Source organism: Zerene cesonia, chromosome 7 (assembly GCF_012273895.1).
Source record: "Zerene cesonia ecotype Mississippi chromosome 7, Zerene_cesonia_1.1, whole genome shotgun sequence".
In the NCBI taxonomy this organism is placed as follows: Eukaryota; Metazoa; Arthropoda; class Insecta; order Lepidoptera; family Pieridae; genus Zerene; species Zerene cesonia.
Genome location: NC_052108.1, coordinates 3,431,069 through 3,459,002, shown reverse-complemented (window position 1 = coordinate 3,459,002; position 27,934 = coordinate 3,431,069). Strand labels below are relative to the sequence as shown.

General features: G+C 33.7%; 1 protein-coding gene across 1 annotated transcript; it reads left to right on the top strand.

Annotated features, from left to right (window-relative positions):
• Window positions 1-3,147: 3,147 nt before the first annotated feature.
• LOC119840667 (ataxin-1-like) lies at window positions 3,148-27,929 on the top strand. The gene is made up of 4 exons (XM_038367364.1): window positions 3,148-3,995; window positions 22,078-22,472; window positions 22,829-23,062; window positions 23,704-27,929. Exons 2-4 carry the CDS (start codon window positions 22,086-22,088, stop codon window positions 23,992-23,994), a joined length of 912 nt encoding a protein of 303 aa, XP_038223292.1. The 5' UTR covers window positions 3,148-3,995; window positions 22,078-22,085; the 3' UTR covers window positions 23,995-27,929.
• The last annotated feature ends 5 nt before the right edge of the window (window positions 27,930-27,934 follow it).

Here is a 27,934-nt window from a genome sequence, read left to right as displayed (position 1 = left end):
AATAATTGCTCGTTTAAAGGTATAAGATAAATATAAAACTTATACTAAAATGCATTCTAGATCTTATGCATATTAGTTTATAGAGAATACATATATGGAAGATCCAAGGACAGTTCTTTGGCAACATTTTTATTAAACAAAGATTTTTATAAAAAAATATTATTTTAAGAGTTAGTATTTGATTTGTATCTTTGTAGTGAGACTTTGTATCTTGCTAGCTATTCTTATATTTGCAGAAAACGCTATAAACAATATGGTAAATGGTAAACTATGTATTTTGACGGTTCAAAAATCTAATATATAAAATTCTCGTGTCACAGTTTTCGTTGCCATACTCCTCCGAAACGGCTTGGCCGATTTTGATTAAATTTTTTGTGCTTATCCGGTATCTATGAGAATCGGCCAACATCTATTTTTCATACCCCTAAATGATAAGAGTAAGGCAGAACAGCGTTTGCCGGGTGCAGCTAGTACTTCGATAAATGTCTAGTTGAATGAATAAATGTTTCAGTTTGAGCTAGTATTAGAAACACAGAATATTAAGAGATGTATAGAAATATTACTAGTAAATAACGAAATAGCTTACATTAATAATCATTTAGATTTTTCTAAATACAAGAACACTACTCCACTTAGGATTAGCAAAATAGATATTATTATGTATTTATACATTTCATTTTTTGCTATTTTGATGTAACATATGTAAACGTGTTTTAAATAAGAACGTGGATGTCAAAAACAGGATGGTATGTGGTGATGCTTAAATGTCAGTGGCATTATGTGTATGAAAGGATATACCAGTATGTGATGGGTGCTTAGCTAAATTGGAAGACGCAGAAGTATAGAAGGCAATGGTATCAGGAAAAAGAACTAAAAGGTCTAATATGTTTACTGAACACAATTTTTTCCTTCTTTGCCTTTTTGGTGAATTGCGTGAACCGTGCATAGGTTTAAAAGTCTATATGCGTTTCGTGTTGTTTTGCTTAATGTACGTTGTACAGTAATGTGTAAAATAAAACATATCAAATTCATAGGCAACACAATATTGGTTATTAATAAAAAATCCCATGCATTCAAATGGCCAAAAATTAATAGCCAGATGTGTTGCTAAGCTGAACAGTCGAGAACGGCTCGACCAATTCCGCAATTTTTTAACGTTATTTTTAAGGCACAAGGAACGTTTTTATGGTGAATAAAACGCACCACAATTGAAGCTGGAAAGAACCGCTAGTTAAATAACAAAAACTTTCAATGTATTAAATATGTTTGTGTTAGCATATTGAATATGCTGTATATTGTGTATATGTATATTATTATGTAACTTTTTTATTAAAAATATTTATATATACATTCTCATATATCATTATAAATATCATAACTAAGATATTGAAACATATCGTTTTATAAATATTTCACTTACAAGTTGTACCTACAAATTAAAATAACTTATACAAGTTAGTCTACAAGCTGTCCATTAAAAAACACAAAATGTGTTATTTCAAGCAGTAAATAATGAGATTACAATATAAAGCTATCAAGATAACGAATGGACATCCTAAATAATCCTTTTACAACTATCTTAATAGTCTTTCTTAATTGTTCAACAGCTGTTCTCGACATGAAATATTAACCATACTATGAAGATATGCGAATTTATCAAAGATTCGTTAAGTAAACATTGATATTTATATGCCTGCCGCATGAAGGAGCTAAGTAAAACATGTTTAAGTAGGTATCGCTTAAGGTGTGCGTATCAAATCGATCGATGCCCCTTAAGTAGAGTTCAACGCGTTAGAATTTAGTTTTAGACCTTTTTTAAATGAGTATCCAATGTACGAGAAACAATTTCATCACATTCAACGATTACTCTGCTTATAGAATTGCAATAATAACCTGTTAAGTGATTTCTGGCAAAAACCTTAAAACGTTAAACAGTTCACACTCCAGATAAAACTTCTTTAGGAAATTTTACAAAATAACCAATGTAAAGAGTAATTAAGATTTAGTTAAAGAATTAAGAAAATATAATTAATTAATTTATCAAACTTTACTCTTAAAACATACCTTATATCAAAATTGATTTCGTGTACATTATAAATCATCATCATTTGCGTTATTTATGCAAGAATATATATTGAACAACACTGGTCAAAACGTTTGACACGTCCTATCCTATCCTACTAATATTATAAATGCGAAAGTTTGTGAGGATAAATGCATGTGGATGTGTATGTTTGTTACTCTTTCACGCAAAAACTACCGAATCGATTGCAATGAAATTCGGTACGTAGATAGCTGGACAACTGGAATTACACATATCCAACTTTTTATCTCGATATTCCTACGGGATACAGACTAACGCGGGGCGTAGCTAGTTATGTATACTATAGATTTATGTATTAAATCAAACTTGAACACAAACAGAGGAGTGTACATTTTTTTGGTTTACATTTTCATATGGAAGCTATTCTGGAAATGAAATTTAATCAAAATGCCACTGCTACAACACATATATCCTTTACACTTTTTTAAAACAGATTTTTTATTTAAAATTATTAACAAATGAACAATTTCTAAATTAAGAACAGTTAAGTGCAAAAGCATATACTTAATGTATATAAGGACATTCTAAAAACTCTTAATGGTTAATCTAGATAAAACGAAGTCCCACAATGGATGTAATAACGTCTATTTGTCCTTAAGGACCGCCTCGTTCCTTTTTACGGCTTATCTTAGATACCGTTTGTCGAACAATAGCAGACGTGGATTACACTCGAGTATACGGTTGCTACTGTAGTGTTGCGAAAATTATTCCTCTGGCCTTTGTAAGCTTTTTACAAAAGACAATGAGGGATTTCATGCTTTACGGAATTCGTGACTGAGTCATTTAGTTAATTGTTGATTATCTAACGTTTAATATGAAGTGAAATTGTTTTTAACAAAACATTTGGGCGTAGAGAATGTCTTGTTAAATTTATGTTATATGGGTCTTGTGTATTAGATGGACTCATATACGAATAACAACTTCCACAATACTAATAATATTGTATTATAGATTACTACAGAAAATAAATATTAGTATTTTCACGTAGGACGAGGCTGTAGGTATATCTAACATTCTCCTACGTAAAAACGTATAATTAGCGCAAATTGTAATGGCAAATATCACATCACTGTACAATATATTATGTTTCTTTTGAACAAATTCATCTTGCTCTCGTTCTCAAACCGACACAAGCTTAATGTAGAGCTGTCAATCCATTCTTTTACAAATATATCAGATTTAAAAATTAAAGTATCAGCAGTTATTTCCAGTCAATCACTTTCATAAAATTAAACGTATTACAATGTTGCATCATGAGCTGTTGAGGTGCGGCGCCTCGTAGGCCGACGCTGGGCCAAGATTCGGTGGCAACGTTCACGCAGGAATTCATTTAGCTTCGATAAGTGTCCGGTTTCAGTCTGGCACGACGAGCGTTCGTTGCATTTAGTATTTATTCATGTATTGGCCGGGCGCAGGTTCTATGCGCGGGTTGGTGCGGCCCCGGGGGGCATACTTACTACGTAATTAATCCGCGGCCCCCCCGCGCCCTCCCTCTCGCGTGGGCTGAGCGAGGCACGCCGTACGAGCGCCGGGTTTCCTCGTCCCCGCGCCTCACGGCTCACGGCCACTCACTACGCACGGAGCTCCTCGTAGTGCCGCCGCCAGTCGCGCTGCGACCCGCGCCGACGTCGCACCTCTTTCGTGTTTATTTTTGTAACGTTCATGCTAATCTCCGTTTGATTTTCCTGCTGGGTGACCGCAGTGAGACGCGATACCGCGAGTGCCGAATGTTAGTGGACGTCACGCTCGTGTACTTTTCCATCGGAATCCAAACGCGCCCACAAAACCAGTTCAGAGTGGCGGTCGGCGCCTTCGGATGAGATTTGACATCGCCGTGAGCCGCGGCCTGAGATGCTGCGCCCGTGACCGTCTTACGACAGTACCACGAAACGTAAGGATCTCCTCGTTTATGACAGCTGGCGTTATTATGCCCGTGCGCCTTCCTATTTGCATGGCAATACTAGTGGATTTATTTTCGTCTGGAGAGCGGTGTGTGAGTGTGGCGAGAGAGTGTGTGAGCCGGCGAACGTGTGTAGTGGCCGTGTGTGCGTTCCGTGTTCACTGTTCATCGAGACGGCTACTCCCTGCTGGCCTGTTTTATTTAGGTTGTTTCTGAGCGCGTCGACAACACTCCGCCCGCCGCTCTACATTCTATTCTACCTTCCTCGTACCCATCTCCCCGCTTGGCAATTTAACCCGAATACCCCATTTTTTTACTCTTTTTATATACACATGCACGATGTACATTTTATGTTTATAGGTATTTGAGTTGACGTCATAATATTTACAATTAATAACGAGATTATTTTCGACAATTCTAATCCGCATCAACAATATTCGATAAACATTTGTTTACTCTTCGCCACTTATTGCTACAACCTTCGGAATGTCCTTTTGGCATTATCTACAAAGGAAACTTTTATGAGGTGCTTGCTTGACCTTCCATTGACAAAAACAATTAAATTATTAGCATTCATACGGGCTGTATGCGAATTGTAGCTGGGGAATTCAAATTAGTTAAGTTCATTACAAATGGATACGATTTAAAGCTCAAAAGTGATGCTTTTTTATGGCTTAACTTAAAACATGAAAAATTATATTTATATGCTCTATTCTTTTCCAAGTCGGCGCATACAAAGAGTATAATTTTACAAAATTGTCGGAGATTCGAAGACATCACAATGTCCAAAGTCCAATGTTCCAAATGTCCAAGAATAAAATAAACAATGAAATACAAATTTTAACAATACAAAAAAATATTTTAGAAATTATTTGTAGATACACACCTTCGTGTGTCTTTAAATAATTTCAACTAATTTCGTAACGTAATAAGAATACAATCAGCAGTATACGATTATAGTACAATTGCCATTATGTTAAAATTAGAACAAGGAAAAGTACAGAGCACTCTGCCGGCACTTATGTACAGACGATAAACTTTTAACCTGTCTTACACGAGATTCCCTGTTTACACATTTATTGACATTTATTGTGACTTATCAATCCTTTGTATATCAGAACTAATTAGGACAGTAAACGTAAATATCTCAAATTCACTTCATAAAGTATAATTCCACGCGGTTTTCAAAGCATTTGTAAATGGTTACCTACGTCAGATATTTTCAAAGTTCATTAACATTATCTTATCTTGTAATTTACTATTATTTCTACTCATTATGTCGGCTGCTTAGTTGTTACATATAAGGGTAAAATAAATTTGAACTGATATTATAAACATTTTTTTCTTTGATGCAGGTATGTTTGTCATGTTGTCATATAAAAATTACTGGACCCATTTCAAAATATCGGATGAAAGCCGGGCGAACAGCTCTGGCTGTGTTAGCTGTACCCGGATAAATTAAAATGTTCAGAATACTTGTAGACTATACATATGTTACTAAGGACTATAACAAATTAAACAAAAAAAGGTTTAATCAAAATCCGTCCAGTACCTTGTGTTTGCGTGAAACCCCAGATGACAGTCTCATACAGTTTAAATAAATTCGTATATCGATAAATAAAAACCTAATATATCATCGAAACATTGTCAAGTACTTTTTTTTATTTGATAGAAATTTGACAGTATACCCCACAACAAATTGAGGTCATACTTCATTGGTGTTATGTTTAAAGAATTAAATTCGTAGTAATTCGTCTAATAACACGATATTTTACCATTAAATCGCAAAATTACAAGCGGGATTACAGGTTATAAATGCCTAATATATTTTTAGCTCTAAATTAGACAGTCTAGCGTGACGTAAGCATGTGTGTTATGTAATTATTTCCAGTCCAACTCACACGACCTTCGTTGGAGAATATTACAGAATAATAATTTAATTATGTAATTAATTACTTGTACCCTTGACATATTACGGGTATGGATCTCACATGATACTAAGACACATTTTTCCCCGTGGAAAGTCATTGAATAAGTCATTAGAATTGTATTTACTTTATAATTGTTATATCTAATATAATGGAGAAATATTCTTCAACAATGAAATCAACGAGGTTCTAATGTTTATAACTTATTTAGATTAAACCGCAAACAGAATCACAATGGAATAAAATTTGACTTATGATAATATTTATAAGTATGGTAATATTCATAGAATTAAGGAGTAAAAGTGTTGCATATCATCGTAACTTCCACACCTAGACTTGAATATTAAGAAAGGAGACTAATTTGTTATTTTAAATAAAAGTACATATTGATATAACGCCTGTTTTTTAAACTCGTTGTCATTCATGCATAATTTATAAGATGTACGTACTTTTTTTAATTAAACCTTAATTGCAATAAAGTAGATAAATAGTTTAATTAATCTTGAAAAATTAAATATAATCTTAAAAAATAAGGAATTTCTTACGCACGTGTAGATAATGCTTGTTTAATTGTTTGCTAAGTTTATCAATTCAAATATGAAACGGTATTTTTAAAGAAAATATACTCATAGCGATCGTTCGAAACGATAATATAATTACAAAAACAATACTCTTATCTATATAATTATAAAAATTATATGTACAAGCATATGGAACTATCATATTAACAAAATACAAATAAAGAAGTAGTACCAATTCCAGGTTACGCTCTGAATTGTGATGAACGTGTCAGAATGCAAAAACGAGCTTTTATCCATAAAAGGGTATGTAATCCTTGCAAACTCAAAAAATATAAAATATGTCGCAGTTTCATAATGTGGACAAACTCGAGACTCAAGTTGGAAGTAAATTACATTGAAATGTACCTTAGACCATAACTAATTAACAGGGTCATCATCTTTTGTAAAGGGATACGTTATAGAATAAACGGCCAGATGTCAGATAAGAGCGGGTTGCAAAGAAAACAAAGACTTATCTTGCATTACACTACACATAATATTTTCAATGTGTGCGTAGGCCATTTGAGTATGTACGTTTATCAACCGAGCCACCGCCTACGTTGCGATATAATCTGCTATCTGTTACCCTTTATACCTAACTAATATTGTGTTTTTAAATCCAGTAAACAAAAATTACCTATTAGTTTTCGAAAAAGAAAATGAATTGTCTAAATTGTATATTTACATTTTTTTACTTTAATTAAGCTAGTATTCTCACAACGTCAATGAAAAAGGATTTATTTTTTAATAAGTTAGCTGTCTTTTTCTTTCCAATGGTTTGCACGAAGTGAGGTTTGTGGAGTCTGATGTATATTGAGTCCTAAATATTGTATAATAAGATTATAGTACGTAATATATAGTAATACCTATATATGTATTTATATATATACTAGAACTTGGTGTATATGCATCCAGCATACTTAGCCTCAATATGACTAAACTGTTCAAATACGTACTACTTCATAAAGTTGAGGACAAGATCTACTAAATTCATCATTTTGAACATTGTATACAAGAAGAAAATATTAATATCGTCCGCTCTTTCTTTATGTTTATTTAAAAAAGCCTTCATTTAAAGGCAGTTTGAATTGAAACAATGCCTGGCGGTTCGTTAATAAGATAAAAAATATGGATTATGTTACGGTTATCGTGAACTCCGCATTGAAAAGATTAATTTTCTCACGGCTGAAGAACGGTATTATATTCCTATAATATGTCAACATTAAGGTTGTATGACCGTACTGTTTCGTATTTCTTGTATATTAAATACTGGTGTTATCGTTTCTACAACAGTTCCACTTTAATGCATAACAATACAATTACTAAAGTTATCGCTTAATGCGTTTTGTTAGAATATCTGGCTTTCATGAAATTTCAATTATTGTCTACCGATTCTAGACCGAGCATTTTTCATTGAATGAAGGTTAAGGGGTAAAGGATAAGGAATGGATTGTTGATGTTAATATAATGGACTGGGAAGGGGGAGGTAAATGATTACAGGTCTCCTCAGATAACAAATAAGAACAAAATATTAGATAAAGATATGCTCATATAATTTATTGTATAAATATATTCATTGAATATTTTAAATAATAATGACATTTCAAAATTCAATACAACATTCGAGCTCCCATTTTCGCAAATCATTTATTTCGCTTCTCTTTCCTCTCACTCCATATAAAATTGACTATACTATACCTTATCAGTCGATTCCGCGAAATAAACAATAGTGCGTTACAAAATAATTTGCATTTAAATTCATAGCAGACATTGTTGTGTTGTAAACAATATGCTGTGAGGTGCTGTTTACCAATACAGCCCTTTAACAGTTTGTTTGTATGTGTTACCTTTGCTATGGGTTAGTGGGAAATAAACAAATAAGGTTACCTCAGCCTAGCAACATTAATTGTGCATCATACTGTATATTTTAAGAGCGATTAAAAATCAAAATCTGCAAATACGTACCTGATATGTATTCATTTTGTACTCTATTCTTTTTACATTTATAATTGCTCACATATTATACTCTACAAAGTTTATGCAAACCTATTGAATGTGGTGATGATTAGTCTCAGAACGTGTTTGCGTGTTAAAACAAACGACCAAGTGTAAGCAGCAAAGAAAGTACCTCGAAACCAAACAATTCCCTAGTCTTGCCTTAAGTGACTTAACATATGACGTGGTACCAACGTCGTGATAGGATTTCACGTTTTTCTATTTAAAAAGTATATTCGTATGATTTGTATTGAGTAACCGGTTACATTCACAGGTCTATCAATGAGTTGGCCTGCGCCGGCACCAGTTACGTCACAGCTTTCGCTGCATTGGCGAGTGTTTGCGAAATATATGCCTTATGCAATAATGTGATACGCAAATTCATCAAAGAGTTTATACAATGCATCTTGTGTTGGCAATCGGGAAACATGTCATTGATATTTATTACGGATTTTACGCAGTGATATCGGTTCATACTGATACGTTACATGGCACACACCTCTGGTTTTTCAAAGAAAACAACAATTTGATATATAATCAATATGATCAAAGTTCAATATCTCTTTCACACACTGTTTATATAACTTTACTTGGTATCAGCTCGGATAAAACTCTTATATGATGATACCCACGAAAATAGCTATCGAATGACTCAATGAACATTTTAGAATATTTTTGAGATGTTATGTTTTCAACATACTTGCGAATTGCGAGTGGGAATCGTGAATTAATCTTAATATACATATATATCTAATCTTTATTAATTTTTATAATTCGCTTTCCTGATAGTAATGTTATAGTACCTACTTATATAATGAACATATACGAAGGCTTATCAACATGGATATTATCTCAAGATAGTCACAAACGTAATGCTTTCATCGGATAGCCACCATTCATTGTACATTTATTCAGTAGATATTTAAATACGTTTGATATGTTATCATTTATATTTTTAGGAACTCTAATTAAATTGTTGTCCCAAGATGGTAAAAGAGAAATGTCAGCCCGCAAAATTCTAGCAAGGTCAGAGGTTTCGTAAGCTTAGATTAATAATTGGCATCGGTTTATTCAACTACAAACACTACAAAAACAGAATATATAAACGTATTAGTATTAATAAAAGATTATCAAATAGCATATACAACATACACAAAAGATTGTAAATAAATAATAAGTGTATAGATAACTTTATTAAATTATCTAGTAGGAGGAATTGCTTCAGATATATTTTATAGTACATCATACCTAGTTGAGTTTTATTATAATGATCATGATATAAAATCTCAACACAAAAAATGTATGTGTATCAAAATAGATATTTCATTGATTTCATCAGTATCAATTTTATTACAACAGACTGTTGCCATAAAATTGATACTGTTGACGAAAGTATCAATCAATATATTCATTTAAACATATGATTAACGTGTCTATTTATAAGATATTATAATAAAGATATAAACTAAAATAAACAAATCCAGTTACAATAACGTTTTCGTAAATTGATTTTTGTTTATTAGTATTAAACGTTGAAAATAGAAGCGTTAATGTACAAAAGATAAACATAGATTCGGAGCTTAGAATTGGGAATATTCTTAATTTAAAAATAATCTTTACTTGCGTTACAAAATAATAACAATGAATGGCATATTTTATATCTAAATAAAACAGTAAGTCGTTCATGTGTTTAGTATTCTTTAATCTATTTCTCGTATAGAATACTGATGAGGCATCGCATAGTCTTTTATAACATGTAGAAACATGTTGAATATGATAAGCGGTATATTATGTATTGAATTTCAAAGTAGACTACCTGCGGCAGCCATAATCATTAACTATTTTGCTAAGTGAAAAATTGCAAGGAAGAAAAATATTTACATACAATGAACTTAAATATACATACATAGATATAAATGTATACTATTTTTATATAGTTAAACCGTCATGTAAAGTTTATAGCTTATAGCGTAACATATGATATAACATTCTGAAACTCCACCCAAAACTTGAACACTGCCAACTTCAGAAAAGACGTATGGAAACAATCGACTCTCACGTATAAATAGCCTGAACGAATTCCCTTGCCGTTCAAAAAACTGCGTTAATCTAGTTGAAAATGTTTGAGTTGTAACGGCGATGTGGCAGGCTATGGCCTTGCGGTTTCACGTGTAGGTAGGTACTTGACGTCATACACGCATAGCGTTCAAGTTCAATGTTGGCTATTAATTTCACCGTGGCTTACCGACGATAACGTTGTGATAAGTTTCAGGGTCGAAATGACCCCTTATAAGTATACATTTACAACAGGTAATGGCTTGTTCCCTGTGAGTCAGACACAATCTTGGATTTGACATTATCATGTGATTTTTAACAATCGTTGTAATGCATGTATATGACATATAAGACTTACAAATGGCAGGTTATGTCAAGGGATAACAATTATCTTTATTTTGGATGTTTCATTAGATACGTATCTTTTTCAAATGCTTAGTACTATATTTTACTATTTTATCGTAAATGGTAAATTCGATTATATCAGATAATAATATTTCATGTTTATATTATTTTTTAAATAATATACTTATTGTGTAAGTAGGATACCGCAAGGTCACAGCGATAAGCAACAGTAGAAAGACTATTTCAATATATTTAGAAATGTAGAGCTCGATAAACGGCGCATATTAATTTTCACCTAATTTAATATTCATATAAATGCAAATAGCTTCTTTTTCAGCAATAATTGATTTTATATACATACGAAATACAGTCTCAAAGCCATCTGTGTATATAAATAATATAAACATGTATGAAGTGGTGATCTCATAAATTACTTTTTAATAGATAATTAAAACATTTGTTCAAATTGATATTTTGACGTTTTACTCGATTTATTGGATATAATTTGATGCTTACGACGTGTATTCTACTTCAGCTTGTCTGTTCCGACATGTTTTTAGTTTTAAATTTATCGTTATCACATAGTCATGAATCGTTCCGAGAATGTGATTTAACGTAAAACATTTTGATTAAAATAAAATTTAAAGCATCTATAGAAATTCGTGAAATAATTTACAATGCCTACGCAGATCTATCGTTTGATCAATAATATTCCGGTGTTCTAAGAAAAATTCATTGTGACAACAACAGCACGCGATTTGCCCGACTACCCCGCTTCCCTGAAACGCGCGTGCGCATTCTGTACACTGCATTGTCTATTGCCATACGCAGTACCTGCGTCATTTAGTATACAAATAAATAGTGTTACAATTAAACTCATCATTGCTTTTATTGTTAGATGTTTGATATTATTTTAAGTAAATGATTTGACTTTTCTTTCGACTAAATGTTTTACGATAAATATCACATCGCCTCCAGCGTCTGAATACAAAAACAAATTTCAGTACAAGTGAAATAAAATACAAGTGATTAATATTAGTTCAAAGTTGAATAATATTGTGTTAGCGATAATACTGTTTGTAGCAAATTTTGTTTTCATGTACTCAAAGATATCGAGGTCGCCAGAATGACTACTGTGTGTGGAGATAACGGAGACCGTAGTGTATCGCTAATGCTTCAATATTAATTACTGTACATAACAAAAATCGAAAACGAAATTCTGTAGCTAGCTGTTCTGATTTTTATTATAAATAGTCTAGCTCTCTTAATAGTGAGTTGTCAGTAAGCTGAATACGAAGGCTTGGCAATAATAGCATAAAGCCTGTGAGCGCGCAGTAGTGTGTGTATGCTATTTACTATTGCTCATACCAAAATTTGGGTAATCATATTTACCTACACCTAAGTACTGACTTTTAATATACTCTAAAAAGAAATGAATAATAATTTTTAACGCTCCTAAATCATATATGTAGGTGGGTATTATTACTTCGTTATCGATAAAGCGTCCATGTTGACATTTATTTCACATAAATATAATAACATCCAGACAGTGGGTTAAGTCGGAAAAACGTGTAGTTTATTTTTATTTCGATTACATTATAATCACTTGATCCAATATGGAGGCATTCCGTTAGGGTCACTTGATATTTACAAACGTACACAGTAACAGAAACTGTTTGTTCAGAATTATCTTATCCATGCAACGTGATATTACAATACATAATACATGAAATATAATACGTTTATATTCGGTAACTAGGCGGAAAGCAAGTGCATATATTTTTGATTAGCGTAAATAATGTAGCATGAAAAGATAATATTCCTTGTTATTTTACTTCGAGTATCATCTCAAATACGTAAAACTAAACTATTTATTGCTGTTGTATTTATTTTGCTATTAGTAGTTTAACCGTCTTTGTTATTATCATTTTCTCATTGATAACATAATAGAGATACCGAAGACTTTATTGAAACAAAGTCAAACGTGATGTGTTACTTCATTAGTATAATCTGTTTTATTTAATTATGGAATAAGTGATCAAGAATCTAATAAATACAAGCTATCCGCACAAAAAGTAAATACATATTAAATTAAAATAACCCGTCGCTAGTCGATACGTAAGTACTTGGAAATCCCGTGCATTTGTTAAGAAAAACCTACATTAGTTTCCATTAGATATCTAAACGCAACGCTTGTTGAATCAAACATGTCGCTTATAGGAGGCTTCTTAGCATACAAACGTTAGTAAATCCTGCAGGTGGCTTAGTCACGCGGTAAGACAGATATGACATTAATATTCCGAAAAGGCAAACTTAGAATACGCGTGTTGCACTCACGGTTAGAATGTATAACCACAAACAATAACTGTTCACACGAGGTCAGAATTGATGTGTTTGCAAATACGAAATAGGACATGCGAATTGTAATCATTTCAATACAGATCCACGCCGCAAATATAGCGCATGTCTGCGTTACGTGCAGTTACGTGAGACCTGCCAGAGCTCGCCGCAGCCTGATCGTAATTCCAAGTATTTTAATCGGGAATGAATAAACGAATATAACAAAACAATCCTGGCAACACATCAGAACACTTGCCAACGTCGCTCTGTAGGCGACCAATTGATTGATCACATGCTATATAATATTGCTAGGTATATTCGTAAACGTTGTTTCAATATGCGTATCGTGAATTGATCTATTTCCGATTAAAATGTAACACTATTTTTTGTATTAATTCGTAAAATGTAAAATAAAAATCTCTCCGAAACTCATTAACCACTCCAATGTACCGAAAAATGAGTAAAACTCGTACCAGTGTAACAATTATTGAATTAATTTGACGTCAGTGTGGTTAGTGTGTGTGTGATTGCCAATTAACTGATCGTTTCATTGATTGAATATGTATTCTGCGGCGATTCAACTTAAGTACTTTATTATGCCAATCTACGAGAAGTACGACGACCATTTTGAATTTTATCGAATTATTTATGAATGTATCGTTAGTATTATATGAGAATGCCATATTATATAATCCCTCGTTTTATTTCGATGAGAAATTGTTAATAATGTAAATTTTTTATAACAAAAACTAGCCGCTCGCGTTGGCTCCGCCGGGGTTGATCCGACATTAGAATAAAATATGAAAAATGACATTCCGAGTACATTCGTGGCATTCTGTAGTAAATAATGTTAAAAATCGGTTCAGTAGATCCAGTTTTTGGGGTAGGGTTCTACCCCCAAAAACGTCACAAACTCACAAATTCACAAACTTTATGTCTTTACAATAAGATGACTCTTATTTTTAGTTAAAAATTTGATGGATAAAGAATATATATGAACGATTATACGTGGTGACACTGGAATGTATATCCAATTTGTCATGAAATGCCTATTTAGATAATTCAAATTCAAAATATTAGGCTTATTCCGTCCTTATGAAAATTCTGTTTTTATTTTTATGCTGTAACCAAATGTAAAAACACATTTATTCTTCAACCAATAAATACTTAGTTGGCATGTGAGGTAAAGGGTTTTTGAGATTCGATTTTAAGGTCATCTTATTTCATCATGTCGTTGAATGTCGACTTCAATTTTAATTAACACTATCCGAAATGTTGTTTAAGGATTTTGGCAAAAGATAATATCAGGTATATTTGGTTATACATGTTTGTGCATGTAAGCTACACCCATTAAACGTTCATATTTCATTTAATCATTCGATTATTTTCGATATGATTATTGATTGAATAATATTTTATTGTGTGAATATTAACCTTAAAATTACTTTGTATTTTGATTAAATTAAATAACCCGCTGTTAGATTTTTCCTAATTAGCATGACTTTTTGATAAAATGATTTTCAACTTTCAAATCTCTTGAATTACCTACTGTTTTAGGTCGTAAAAGCAAATTTTAATTAAAGTTGGCAGATCTAAATTCTGAAAGCTTCTACTGCATACTAATGGAGGCTGTGAAATTTTTAGACAATTGGGTCATATCTGTTAGTATATAAAAGGTGGAAAGGTGAATTGAAATTCAGTCTGATCTATTCGTTTCTATATATATGTGACCGTGTAAAATAAAGTCTCTTTAAATAAGATGCTTTTACTGTAGTCTATCGAGCTCTTTATAAAAATTGAGATCTAACACTAAAAATGAGACATATATTAGTTCTATATTTATTTAGTATTATTTTGATATCAATTGAATACCCGATACAGATAAATTTCATCAATCTTTCTCACAATCTTTCACAAAAGTGACTAAATAACGTCCTACTGATATTTTCTGAGAACAAATAAACTTTATTAAACAGTTTATTAACACTGACAACACTGCGTCGAGTAATTGTATTTATACGTAACGTGCCTGGAAGGTGTATAAGCAAAAACGTTTTATTGGCTTATAGAACAGTTCATATATTTATATTGTAAAATAGTTATGAGAATGTAAAGTAACGGTGAGAGCCAGCCGCGTAGGCGCCAGTCGGCAGCACCACTACTCGGCAATGAAATTTTTTGATATAAGGCCATTCATAGATCACTACCAAAATGAATCTATTTATCACGATCTAATGCTATAAAGAGCAGCATTGCAATTACCTAGATTTAAAAGAGTATTAGCTAATAGCTTGTCGGTCGATGAACTCACTAATTAATGTTAATGTGACAGCAATTCGATACAAATTTATCGCTGGTTTATTTAAACATGAAATCAACCGTGAAATTTGTTACAAACAACTTTCTTCCCGCACCCTAAATATGTTTGTGTACATAATACATCACGATGTTTATTTTGACGATACCAATTTCCACGTTTATTAGTCGTGTTAGATGCTGTTTCTTAAACGGTTTCACAGTTTGATGGCGCCTGTTACCACTGATCGTTCACACGTAGTAGGATGTGTGGGCTGCGTGGGCGCTGGCTCTTGTGACTCGCCGGTCAGCGCTCAGTAGTCCACGACTCGGCATATTGACGAGTATGCAAATATAGTGTCCGCGTACTAAACGTCTGTGTCGCGGTACAGTGTAGGCGGGGCTGTTTACCTCCACTCTATTGCGTGATCCACTCAATAAAACTGTTGTTAAGACTCCAAATTGCTCGCAACGAACGCTTTTTGTATCCGTGAATGTTCACGAATCGCCGTATCGCCATTTATTCAACTTATCACATTCTGCATAGGCACTTAAACCTCATTTACTAGTTTAGCGAGTAAAGGGTTTTATTCACGGGTAATTATCTTGCGAAACTTTAGCGTTGCCGTAGAACTGTGCCAGTTTATCGAAAGTGTGTAATATAAATGCTGCGTTATTGTAATTAGTATTATTGCAAGACAATTAAGACGTCAGCCTTCTTTTTGTAGTGAACGAGGCGACGAAGCAACTTTGTTGAAACAGGGAGTTACGTAATCACTGTCGCGTGACTAGACGTCCGTTCATTCAACACCACAAAAGCTTACTTTTGCTCGTTGCCTTTCTGCAAATAATATATCATTAGCGATGTTAAGTATGAACATCGTTGTTGCTTTTCGTAGAATTCATGTCAAATCATTATTTATTGTAGTCTTCCTGACACAGAAATAGCAGGCCATCAAAAACAATATATAAAATTGTCTAACATTTTGCAATTGATTATTTTTCTTAATTACTAGAATAGATATTAAATTAATAAGACATACAACCTTCCATTATTGGCTAATTTTATTTTCAACAAAACAGAGTCTATTAGTACATGATGACATTGTATTACATAAAGCATCACTAGCGCAAATACCGAAACCGTCTTCTACAGAAATATACGATTTCGTCTATTTATTGGACTTCCGTCAGCATTTGCATAAACATCTAGTAATGTAATTATTAGGAAAGCCAGTAGCGTTACGACAGCTGTAGACAACAGGTGCGATGTTCGGCATCACAAAGCACGCCGTCAAACCACTCATTAATAAACAGACGTACGGACGCGTTCATAATATTTGCGTCTACGAATATTGCCAATTTTCCCGATGTGCCAATTGCTAGTTGGCTATCCTCCATATTCCTCCAATTCTATACACTACAGGTATGTAGGTGAGCCGTCTACCTTCCTCTTGTAAGCCACAAACCACCTACTTCTTGTCAGACACAAACATCGTTGATACCATTTATTCATCATTAATGTTAGTTACATCTGATATAATACCAACGTACATTGAAAATACCGTATTCATTCTTCTATAATTTAATTATTTAAATGTTACGTTTACCTCGATTCAAAGCAGTTATATATAAATAACGAGCCATATTTAAAAACCGGTTTAAGAATGAAGGTTTACAAAGGTAACAGTAATGAGCTTAACTAAATAAACTCACGATGGCACCAATCACGAATCACGATCCTATCGATACGTAATTTCATAGTAATTTGCTTAAATTGGTCTGAAGCAATGTAACTGATAGTTTACGTTACAGTTATGGTGTACGATATGAAAGTATTGTTTCAGCATTCTGTGTTTAAACAATAGTGTACTCGTAATAAAATCTAAAAATAAATGCCTTATGTTCAGCGTGGCTGTATAACGACGCTTTATTTTTTAATAGATGATCATAATGAACGGACTGTTCAAAGATATTAAAACAACAGAATCTTTTCTTAAATTATTAGAAGAACATTATAAGTAGGTTTGTCTATTAGATAACTATAAATCTATCCATTCATTTCGGATATCAATTTTGTAAGATGAACACCCAATCACAGTAAAAGCTATCGGAGTCTAGTATAGGGATCGTAAGACGCGAATCGGTAGCAATAGTGGAAGTAAGCTGGCTTGTAAATTGCGTACTTAGGGTCACCAGTCACCATTTGAGTATGAAAGGTAAATACATAAAATAGTTAATAAATAGAAATAGGTCTTGCACAAAATTTTCACTGCATATCTTGTATTTCATAAACCTAAACTTTATGTTTGAAGTAGTCTCGCTTTCACATACAAATCATTTGCAAACAATCAGCAAAACATATTATAATTCACTATGTTGAGTCTCAATTGTTACTACGGTGATGGTACATGTAATATTGTGCTATATTTATCCGCACTCGCAGCCCTGGGGAAGAGGCAGGCTGTGGGGGGTGGGGGTGTCTGGGGGCTAGCTGGGTGGGACTAGGGGTCGGGTGATAAGACGCGGTGTGAATGGTTACGGCAAGGTCATGGACGCCGGAAGTGGGTTACGGGCGCCCTATCGACCGCACCGCCTCAGATTTGCAATGTTATTATTTACGGGTTAACTTGCAAAAAGCATCGAGATCGCTTATTGGCTTAAGTAGCTTCGCTCTATATATATATAGCTGTGTTCGTTTGTTTTGATACTGAGTGCGTGGGAGGTAAATTGAAATGCTTTTGCACAGACGTCCACGCGAACATTCGTCTTAAATTTTCGGGATTGGGCTTACTACAACCAGACTTTATGCAACAAATCATATCTCAAGTAATATCATTCATCTTAAATATTGACATATATGGATGATTTTAATTGACCGCTTTTCATACTATATAAGGAAACAACTGTTTTGTAAAATATAATTATTTACGTCTTATACTTATTAACAATAAAAACAATAACTAAATTCTGGAAAAATTTACAGATTGTGAAAAGTATCAACGAATAAATATTTTACAGGTTAATTAACAAACTTATTATTTCAATACTAAAACAAATAAGTGATGTTGATTTGTTTTTTATCCGTCATATTATCTTTACCTCTTCGAATCGCGGCTTATCATTTATCTCGCCTTTACTATAAGCTAAATAATTGACAAGTTCACTGTACTATAGACAGATATATCTATATTACTATTACTTGGAAATATTTCAACATGTTTATATCATAAAAATGTTTTTAAAATTCAAATATATATGTTTAGTTAAAACTTAAATCAACTCAATTGTTTCACTTGCTCTTTACAGATTATATGTAAGGCAATAATTTAAATCCTGATGTTGTAATCAGGACAAAAATATAAACTCATGAAATGATTTATTGTATTCACCGATTCTTGATAAGTATACAAAGTTTGAATTAAATGTGGCCGTTTAAAATGGGTAAATTCGATTCTAAAAAACTCGGTTAAAGACAAACATACTAAAACTAAAAGCGCATTAAAAAATCTTACTACAGATAAAATAAAAGTCTTCTCTTACAACATTATAGAATCGATATTTTTTTAACGAAATTGTGAACTAACTAAAAGCACATGTCTATTTTGTAGAGCTCTAATATTATATCAATGAAACATTTATTTCTTATTACATTATATTTCAATTGCTAGCACACACACAAACGCAGACAGACACATTCGTATTTATAATACTAGTTTTCAACAAGGCTGTTAGTATTAAGCGTTAACTTTAGCGGCCATTCATTACAAATTACCCGTCGGGCGGCGAACCCACGGCATTATACGCCTACACAGTCCACTATCACAGAGACGGTCTGAACTCCACGCCAAAACCTCACGAATTTAGAACAATCTATATTTAACAACATAATAATATATACAACCGGACGACGCAAGTCGGTGGCATTTTAGTGCCGTAGTTGCACAGACGTTGCGATAGAATCAGTTTTAGCGTTGTATACATGGCGGCTAGGTACATTTGTAGTACTATATACAAGATAGCCTTTTATTAACAGTTCGTAATAATATGCATTTATTTATAGAAGTTTCATTACCGTCGATGTTTTAAATCTGGCTAAATGCATTTAAATTTATATAGTGTTACATCTAAGATTATTTCCCAATAAGCATCGATTTAACAATATTCAAAGAAAAATAGACCTATTGTTGTTAGTCCAGGGGAAACCAGATTGGAATGCATTTTTGAAGCCTTAGTCATGCCCCTCATCTCGCAGTGAGTCAGATTAACCAAGAATTTCTACGTTATTTCCTTGTCATTTTTGCACAAAACAACAGCTCGGTAACGTATTTATTTGGAGTTGATTCGTTCAAATGTTAGTTCAATTTGTTAGTCCGACTGACAGAAAGGCGGCGCTTTTTATACTACAAATGTCAGTTAAGTAGAAGCATTATTGGTGATGATATTGAAATACAATCAATCAAGGCAATATCGTGTTAAATTCTGATAAGCAACAAAGTTATACCTATCGAAGATTTATTAAGAATTAGCTTTCCGCACGCGGCATCGTTCGCGTGGGCTACAAAAATGTTTGTACTTCGTGGATATTCGACTAAGAGGCTGCAGAACATTATTTTACTCTTTTATACGCGATATATATACAAAGTCAAAAAACCTATTAGGATTAATAGAGGTTCTATTTAATATTTGATGTCCAATCCAATAAAACCTTTTTGTTTCTTTTTTTCCCCGGTTACATAGCATATCCTCCACTAAAAATAGCATTGGACTATCAGCATGAAAAAATTGACAAAATCTGACCAGTTGCTTTTACTTGATTGACGCATATACATCATACAAACAGGCAAACGAAAAAAACTACTTAAATACTACCTAAAAACTTAATCTGTTGGTTTAATACAAGGTCACACAAGCTTCGTGACTGGAAACGTCTAGAAAACAAAGGTTCAAATAGCTAGAAACATGTTTAAGTAACATTTCCACATCTTCAATGATTTCTAAAATTCTAGGTTCAATGGAATTGCTAAAGTTTATAACTGCTATTGCTTATAAGCATGAATCACGATTTAAATGATTACTCAATGATTATTTATACCTAAATAGTAAAACAACGTGGTAATTATACATTTTTATTTCATTGTTCATTTCACCATCGTCTGCGACTAAAGTCTATTCATATTACAAATATATTTATTTAGTTCGCATTCATAATGTAGATAAGCTTGTTAAAGACAAAACATGTAGCGTAATAAGTTAATAACTAACAACAATAACACCTATAACAACCGATATAAATTCATTACTTTTAATCGTCTACAATGTGGCTTACGATTGCGAATAATCCTATTAGATACTCGTGTAATACGCACATAAGAGGCTCGTATTTATAATAAAAGTGTTATTACATAGCAATATATAGGTATATGCATCCCCTAACACAAAGACGCGTGCTAACATGGATAATGTTTACGCAGGTGCACCACACTCTTTGTTCTCCAAATTATCGCTTACTGCTCAAACACGAACTGGAATGTTGGCGATCATCTCCATCTCTACTCTAACCCTTGACGCTAATTGTTAGTTCACCACGAAATTGTATAGCTATAGGTAGAGATCGAGTATACGAGATATTTATAGACGTGAGGTTATATTAAATAATATTACACGCAGTTTCCTCCACAGCGAGGGTTGGGAAAATAAATCAAAACAGGAAAGACTAATCAAAATGTCTTTCCTGCAATAAAAATAGACCTTACACATTACGTTTACAATAATATTAACATTCGGTTTAACTACGCCACGTATCTTGTGTATTCAATTACTAACTTATAAAATCTATTTATAATGTTGACGTCGCCCGTTCCACATTCTTATCTCATCACCAAACACGAGTCACGCAAGAAAGGAACGCACATGTAGCTTTACTATGTGGGAACAACATATCATTACTGACAAGGCTGTATTGTGTTGCAGGTTATAAATAATGCGAACGATGCGATAGCACTTTTATGAAAGAGTTATTGTCTTATCTATAGCATTTCAATATTATACTCGTATTTAAGGATACGTTGTTATTCAACTTATGCTACTTTTAGTTGCAACAATTGTAGGTACTTTAGTGATTTATAGGCTATAAAACATTATGAAAGTGCAATATTTATAAAGAGAATTTATGAAACATGCATGATAAACCACGTCAAGGACATTATGATATTATTGTCGCATAAAACCACCTTTTATCCAAAATGTAAACACATCATTACAATTTTCTCGAGTAAAAGTTTCTCGCATAAAATTAAATGTTTCTCATTTTGTATTGGATGTGATATCATCGGTACGAACCTGCGAACTTATCCTCACCAAAGTTATAATACTTTAAAAGGAATTTGGCATTGCTAAAGCTGTTTTTGTGGTTACATTATAATAGCCAGTTATGGAAATTTGCTGATTCGGAATGGGGAAAACGGTGCAATGTTACGCGCATAATGTTCTTTATATTGTTTGTGGACGCAAAAGAACATACATATTAACATAATGTTTATTATTTATTTCCAGCGCGTCCAATGATCTCAGCGAGCCTCCCCGGCGAGGCGCTGGTCCAGCTCGGGCAGCTGCAACTGAGCCACCTGTACCCGCCTCCGACGATGACGCCGGAGTTCCTAGCACCGCCGCCGCGGCCCTACCCGCGCTACCCTCCTCGGCGTCCGCGGGACACCATGCCAGCCCCTCCAGCGCCGGCTCCCTTCCCTCCCGTACCTACTGCGTACTCTCCGTTCCTGCCGCACCCGGCGTCGTACGCGCCGTACCTGTACCGCGCTAGGGCTCCGCAACCCCCAGCGTATCCAATACGTAACAGGCATTCGTCGGGCTTCGTCCCGCCCGCCCCAGCACCACATTCGCCGCATTCACCACCTGTATCGGCGCCAGCTCCTCAACCACCTCCCAGAGAAGTAAGTTGCATAACATATGCTGAAAATTAAAAATAACCTAAAATGTAATGCAAAATATTATCGTAAGAAAAGAATTTATGTCACCAATACATAACAGTATCTCCACGCTTTATAATTTGGTGAAATATACTTCTAGGCACGCGGAACGCTAACCGGAGCTAAAGTTTAATAACTTTTGAAATTACTTCAGACACTTGATTTATTACATGAATTATTCATTATAACCCGAAGATCTGAGCACTTTACCGTGCCAAAAAGCTTATTTTTTGTCTACTTGTTATTCCAATTTAAAAGCAAAATAAATATACTTATTTATGTGATTGGCCCTATATTTAAATATATACGGTAATTTCCAGGAGCCGCCTATGTCACCAGAGCGAGCCGCGCCCGCACCGTACTTTTGCCGCGGGGCACTTATCCGACTAGAGGACGGCACTCTGAGGCGAGTGGAGGAGATGAGAACGGAGGACTTTGTTATGAGCGCGGAGAGGAGTGGAGACCTCTCGCTGACGCAGTGCACACTGCTAAGGTTGGACGAACGAGGCGACCGACTCGCTCTCACGCTTGCATATGACAGAAATCGTTCACAAGTAAGTTAAATGCCTATATTGCTGTATGTATGTAATCATGGGCGTAGTCAATGGTGCGCTAGGGGGTTCCCCTGACCCTTCGAAATTAAAAATAAATAAATTCATCGTGGCTTATATTACCACTGTTTGATTTATATAGCCTATACTATTTCACTGCTCGAAAAAGCTTAACATATCTCGTTTATAAATATTTTCTTAAACTATGATATGATAATTTAATTATTCAGAAAATCATCATCGTTTTATTTTGATGTACCATAATGTTTTTGGTGTGTCCATGTTGAAGCCCATGACCAAAAATATATAAACGCATTTGCTTATGTTTGTTTATACCAAATACAACATTATACATATTCGACTGAAGCAATGCGTACAATAAAAAAATGTCGTTGTATATAAAACTACTTCAGAAATGAGAATGATCCAGTAAAAACATAAGTTAATTAAACATTCTAAAACTTGTGAAACAAAGCGTAAATAAAGCCACAGCACTCGACGCTTGAGCGCCGAAAATAGATAGCCTTGAACACCAATGAATGAAACTTCTCACTTCGTAAAGTGCAAACAAAACAGCGATTAAAAAATTACTCTTATCTTATAATTATACCATAGATAATTGATTTATACGGTTTCAATTGCAGGTAGAGTTAGAATCAACGGTGGAGCATCCATTCTTCGTGTATGGTCGCGGTTGGGCGTCCTGTAAGCCTGAACGGACCCTAGCAAAATACGGACTCCGCGTGCAGAGATTGCAAGTGGGAGACGTGTGCGTATCCTTGGTGGCGCGCAAACCTACACCTCCAAGCACGGGCCTATCAGCCGCCCCACCACAGACGCATCCAGAAAACCTCAGTGTGAAGGAGGACGCAAGGAAACGCAGATGGTCCGCGTCCGACGTTGTAGACGACGGCCCCCCATTAAAAAAGCGTTGAAGCTCTACAGTTGCGGCGAAGAGATCTTTAGTCAGAAACATTCACTTCGAGACTCAGATTTAGTACGCATGGATGTGGATCCGTCGTGTACTTTCATATTGAGACTCGAAAAACTCGTGACGATACTATCACCACGTACGCGTGGGCAGATATATCACCCCAGTGATTTTAATGCGTCACTTCGACGCACATATTATGTAATTATTTCTATAGCGATCGGCAATCCACAATCGTACGCTTAATAATCTATTTGGAAACTAGGTGCTTTTTACAGTCGGGTGCTTCTATATGAGTTCGTGTACGATATTGTAAATATCTATGTATCTTAAGTCAGTCAATCTCTCTCATTGCTGATAACAATGTATCACGCAATTTGCAGTTTTAGTAGGTACAAATAGAATGCGACATATCAATAAACACGAAAGGCATAATGATTCATGCGTATGTCTTGTATATATACGATTTTAACCGGTACATGGCTTTACAGTGACAAAATGTATATTTTGACTTTTTTACGTCGATGAATACCTACTTCCATCTGGAAAACTTGATACATTGTATTCTGTAATCTTTGGAACCAAAGCTCCATAGTACTTGAATTCCGATCGTCCTGGGTTCGTTTTAATAAATCGCTATTTTTAAAATAGATGATTTTATTTTACAACAATGCTGGGCCGCGTTTACGAACTGGCTAGTAATGCTGCAACGTAGGCGCCGCAATAATGACGTATGCACGTCACATTGTATTTTAAGCGTAATTTTCATAAGCACAAACAAATCGTAAACTACCAGATCTTTATATAGGATAGACTTTGTGATAATTAATGAGATTTCAAATCGCCAGTCTGCAGATTATCGTGCTTGCGGTAGTGTCCAGACAAATGTCAAAGGTACAATGAATTATGAATGTTAGATTACAGGTATAGTGATGTGTGCTTATATGTTGACTGAGTAGAGCTGGGTTTTTCGGAAGGTTCCCTTTAATATTGTTTTACGCGCAGTCATCGTTTCGTACTTCCCTCATGGTTGTGACTGCAGACATATCCATACGATGCATTGTCGTTTATTCGTTTTCGTAGACTTCGACTGGGCATTTTTTTATACCTTCTCATTCGCATAGGTAGGTTACGGTAGTTTCTTCTGAACTGACAAACACTTCTGACAAATAATTCGACTTTATAATATAAGTAAATGTTGTTAATATCTATATAATGTATAAAGATATATATTTAATGGTCATGGTTATTAGATGCCATCTCTATTGGTTTTTTAACGTCCATGTGTGATACACATAACTTTTCTATGAGAAGATGTATACATAATAAACACACAGTCTGTGATATTTTGTAGTTATTGGTGAGAGTAGGTATGAAGTATTGCTTGAATAAACAAAATATAGATGTTAAGAATAATAAGCGCGTTATTGGTAAGAAAAATGTATAGTTAATTTAAACGGCAATAGAAACGAAAATATATTTAAATAAACAACAAATTAGTGTCTGTGATGAATGCACATATATAGTTATCTGGTATAACGAATATGCATGGCCATATCAAAAAGAAATATATTGTATATGTAAGAATTTACCAGCAAACTTCTAATTGAACAGTTATGTTGTCATAACGATCTACGATTGTAATGAAAAGCTTTCACACACTTCGCTAATTGAAAACTAGCACAATACTATTTCAAATATATTTTATATAGCTCTTCCAGATTTTGCAATGACCGAAGTATGCGGAAGACTTTTCAAACCTAATTAATTGCAAAATAATTATGATTTCTATCGCATGTGTCTAACTGAAATATCGCAATTACGGCCACAGAACAGATGCAGAAGAGATAAGAAGGGACTTGTGTGCGAGGCGAGCAGCGCCGCTCTTATTTGAAAACCTGTATGCTGTCAAATACGATACAATTTCAAACAGATTGAAGATTATACATTCTTGTACTAAGTGAGTGATCGCATATTGTAGTGCGTTTATTGCGAGATTCGCGAGTACATAGCGTGTGAATAACGGTGACACGTGTACATTACGAAATTAGTACGAATAGGGAACTATTTCATTTCTATATTCTATCTGTTCTGTGATTAGGGCAATAATTATTAAACATTTCAGAAACATGCGACTCACATTTTTATGAAAATTATTTAATTACTTCTAAGATATATAAAAAAATAGCGTCAAGTCTATAAAAAAAAAAGATTTTCATTAAATTGTAATATTTGTGTTTACCCATACATTCAAATGATGATTAAAACACATTTCTTTATGTAATCACATATATTCAACACTTCCAATGTTATTTATCAGAATTGACCTTATGCAGAATCCAACATATAGATAACAGCAAGGAAACGAATTGTAAGATTTAAGAAGGAATGCTTCATTGTACCGCACACGATGCGTGCTTGTTATTTGTATGTTAAAGTATCGACTATATAGAACTACGAACACACCATTTATAGGAAGGGTGTTGTAAGAGTTAATAATTTGTTGTATAATATATGTAATTCTAGTTTTATCGTCTTATATTATTATTTGTAATTGTAATGAAAGATCTCATTTTATTAATCGGTATTTTCTAACAAGGCGCTTTCATTAGATCATGACTAAGCCTACCTCACAAACTTTAAGACCAGTCTCGCCACGCCGAGCCGGTCGTATTCAAGTCTAAGCAAGATCTCAATTTGATGAAAATAAACTTTTAAAAAGACTGGGATGCTTTACTGAATGTTGTGGGATAGTAGTTTCTTCGAAGATATTACTTAAAATATGAGATAGGAGCATTTATTTTGTTCTCGGAAGCGCAAGTTCCGTTTCCGACAGGATGGACAATCGTTTAGTACAAAATTCGTTACAAAAGTATTATTTCCCAAAATCCAAATTCAAAAAGTATTAATTTTTCCATAGAAAGGTGCTGTCACGGTACGTGAAAATTGATGCACTATAAAACCTAAGCACATTTCAATAAGATATCATAGTATTGGCACAATCGATGTTCTTCCGCGCCTCTAGTGTATTACGTCGTTGTAATTTATAACAGCTGGTGTGTAGTATCTTATGTTTACACCGATTTACTAATTCATTCCCTGACTCGTTCTACCAATGTTTACAATTTTGATTCAATATTTCGAATAGGGCCAATCAAATTGATGTACAAATAAATCGTGTTTCAGCCCAGACAAATTGAGCAATTATTTTTAAATATCGTAATATTCTCTTACTATTGTTATTTCAGTAGAATATAAATTTATTTAAATTGCTTATAATTAATTAAAATTAAAAGCTTGTTTCCACAAGTGTTTTGTTATATAGCGAATAATCGTTAACAGTTACATTTATTGTAAAATTGATTAAAAATCATTATTTTCAATATGCTACATTTCTTGTTAACTCGAGTGAATGATACTGTATGACTGAGTTATATAAGTGTTGTATAGTTACAATAGATCGCATTAAATAAATTAAGTTTTAAATGTTGCCAATGTTAAAAATGGCCAGTAATGGTTCAAATATTACTATAGTTACAATAGCCAAGCTGATATTTTGACACAAATGATTGTGCCATCCTCGTTTTCTCGGTGTAAAAAAATGACCAATGGGTTCGATACCCGACAATTTGATATTACATCTAATAATAATATGTGATAGTTGCTCGCAGTTCATTGTCTAAATATCACAAAAATATTGTCTCGTTAACTGTTTTTCAATATTTAGCCAATCGCAGAAAGGGAATACTGTGTCATTTTAATTAATAAATAGATAATATGAATTGTTATATATGACAAATATATATGTATATTTTATTGTATAGCGGATTGAGTAATATTTCAGATTATTGTAAATTGAAGTGTTATAGACCGAAATATGTTAAACTAAGTTAACTGTTTGTAAAAAGAAAGAGAATATGTATAATTGAATATTTGCTATGACT

Excerpts from the sequence above, each read along its gene's own strand:
- LOC119840667 (XM_038367364.1), top strand. The coding sequence starts at position 22,086 with ATGATCTCAGCGAGCCTCCCCGGCGAGGCGCTGGTCCAGCTCGGGCAG. Across the intron at positions 22,473-22,828 it reads CTCAACCACCTCCCAGAGAA|GAGCCGCCTATGTCACCAGA; the intron begins GTAAGTTGCATA and ends GGTAATTTCCAG. Across the intron at positions 23,063-23,703 it reads ATGACAGAAATCGTTCACAA|GTAGAGTTAGAATCAACGGT; the intron begins GTAAGTTAAATG and ends TTTCAATTGCAG.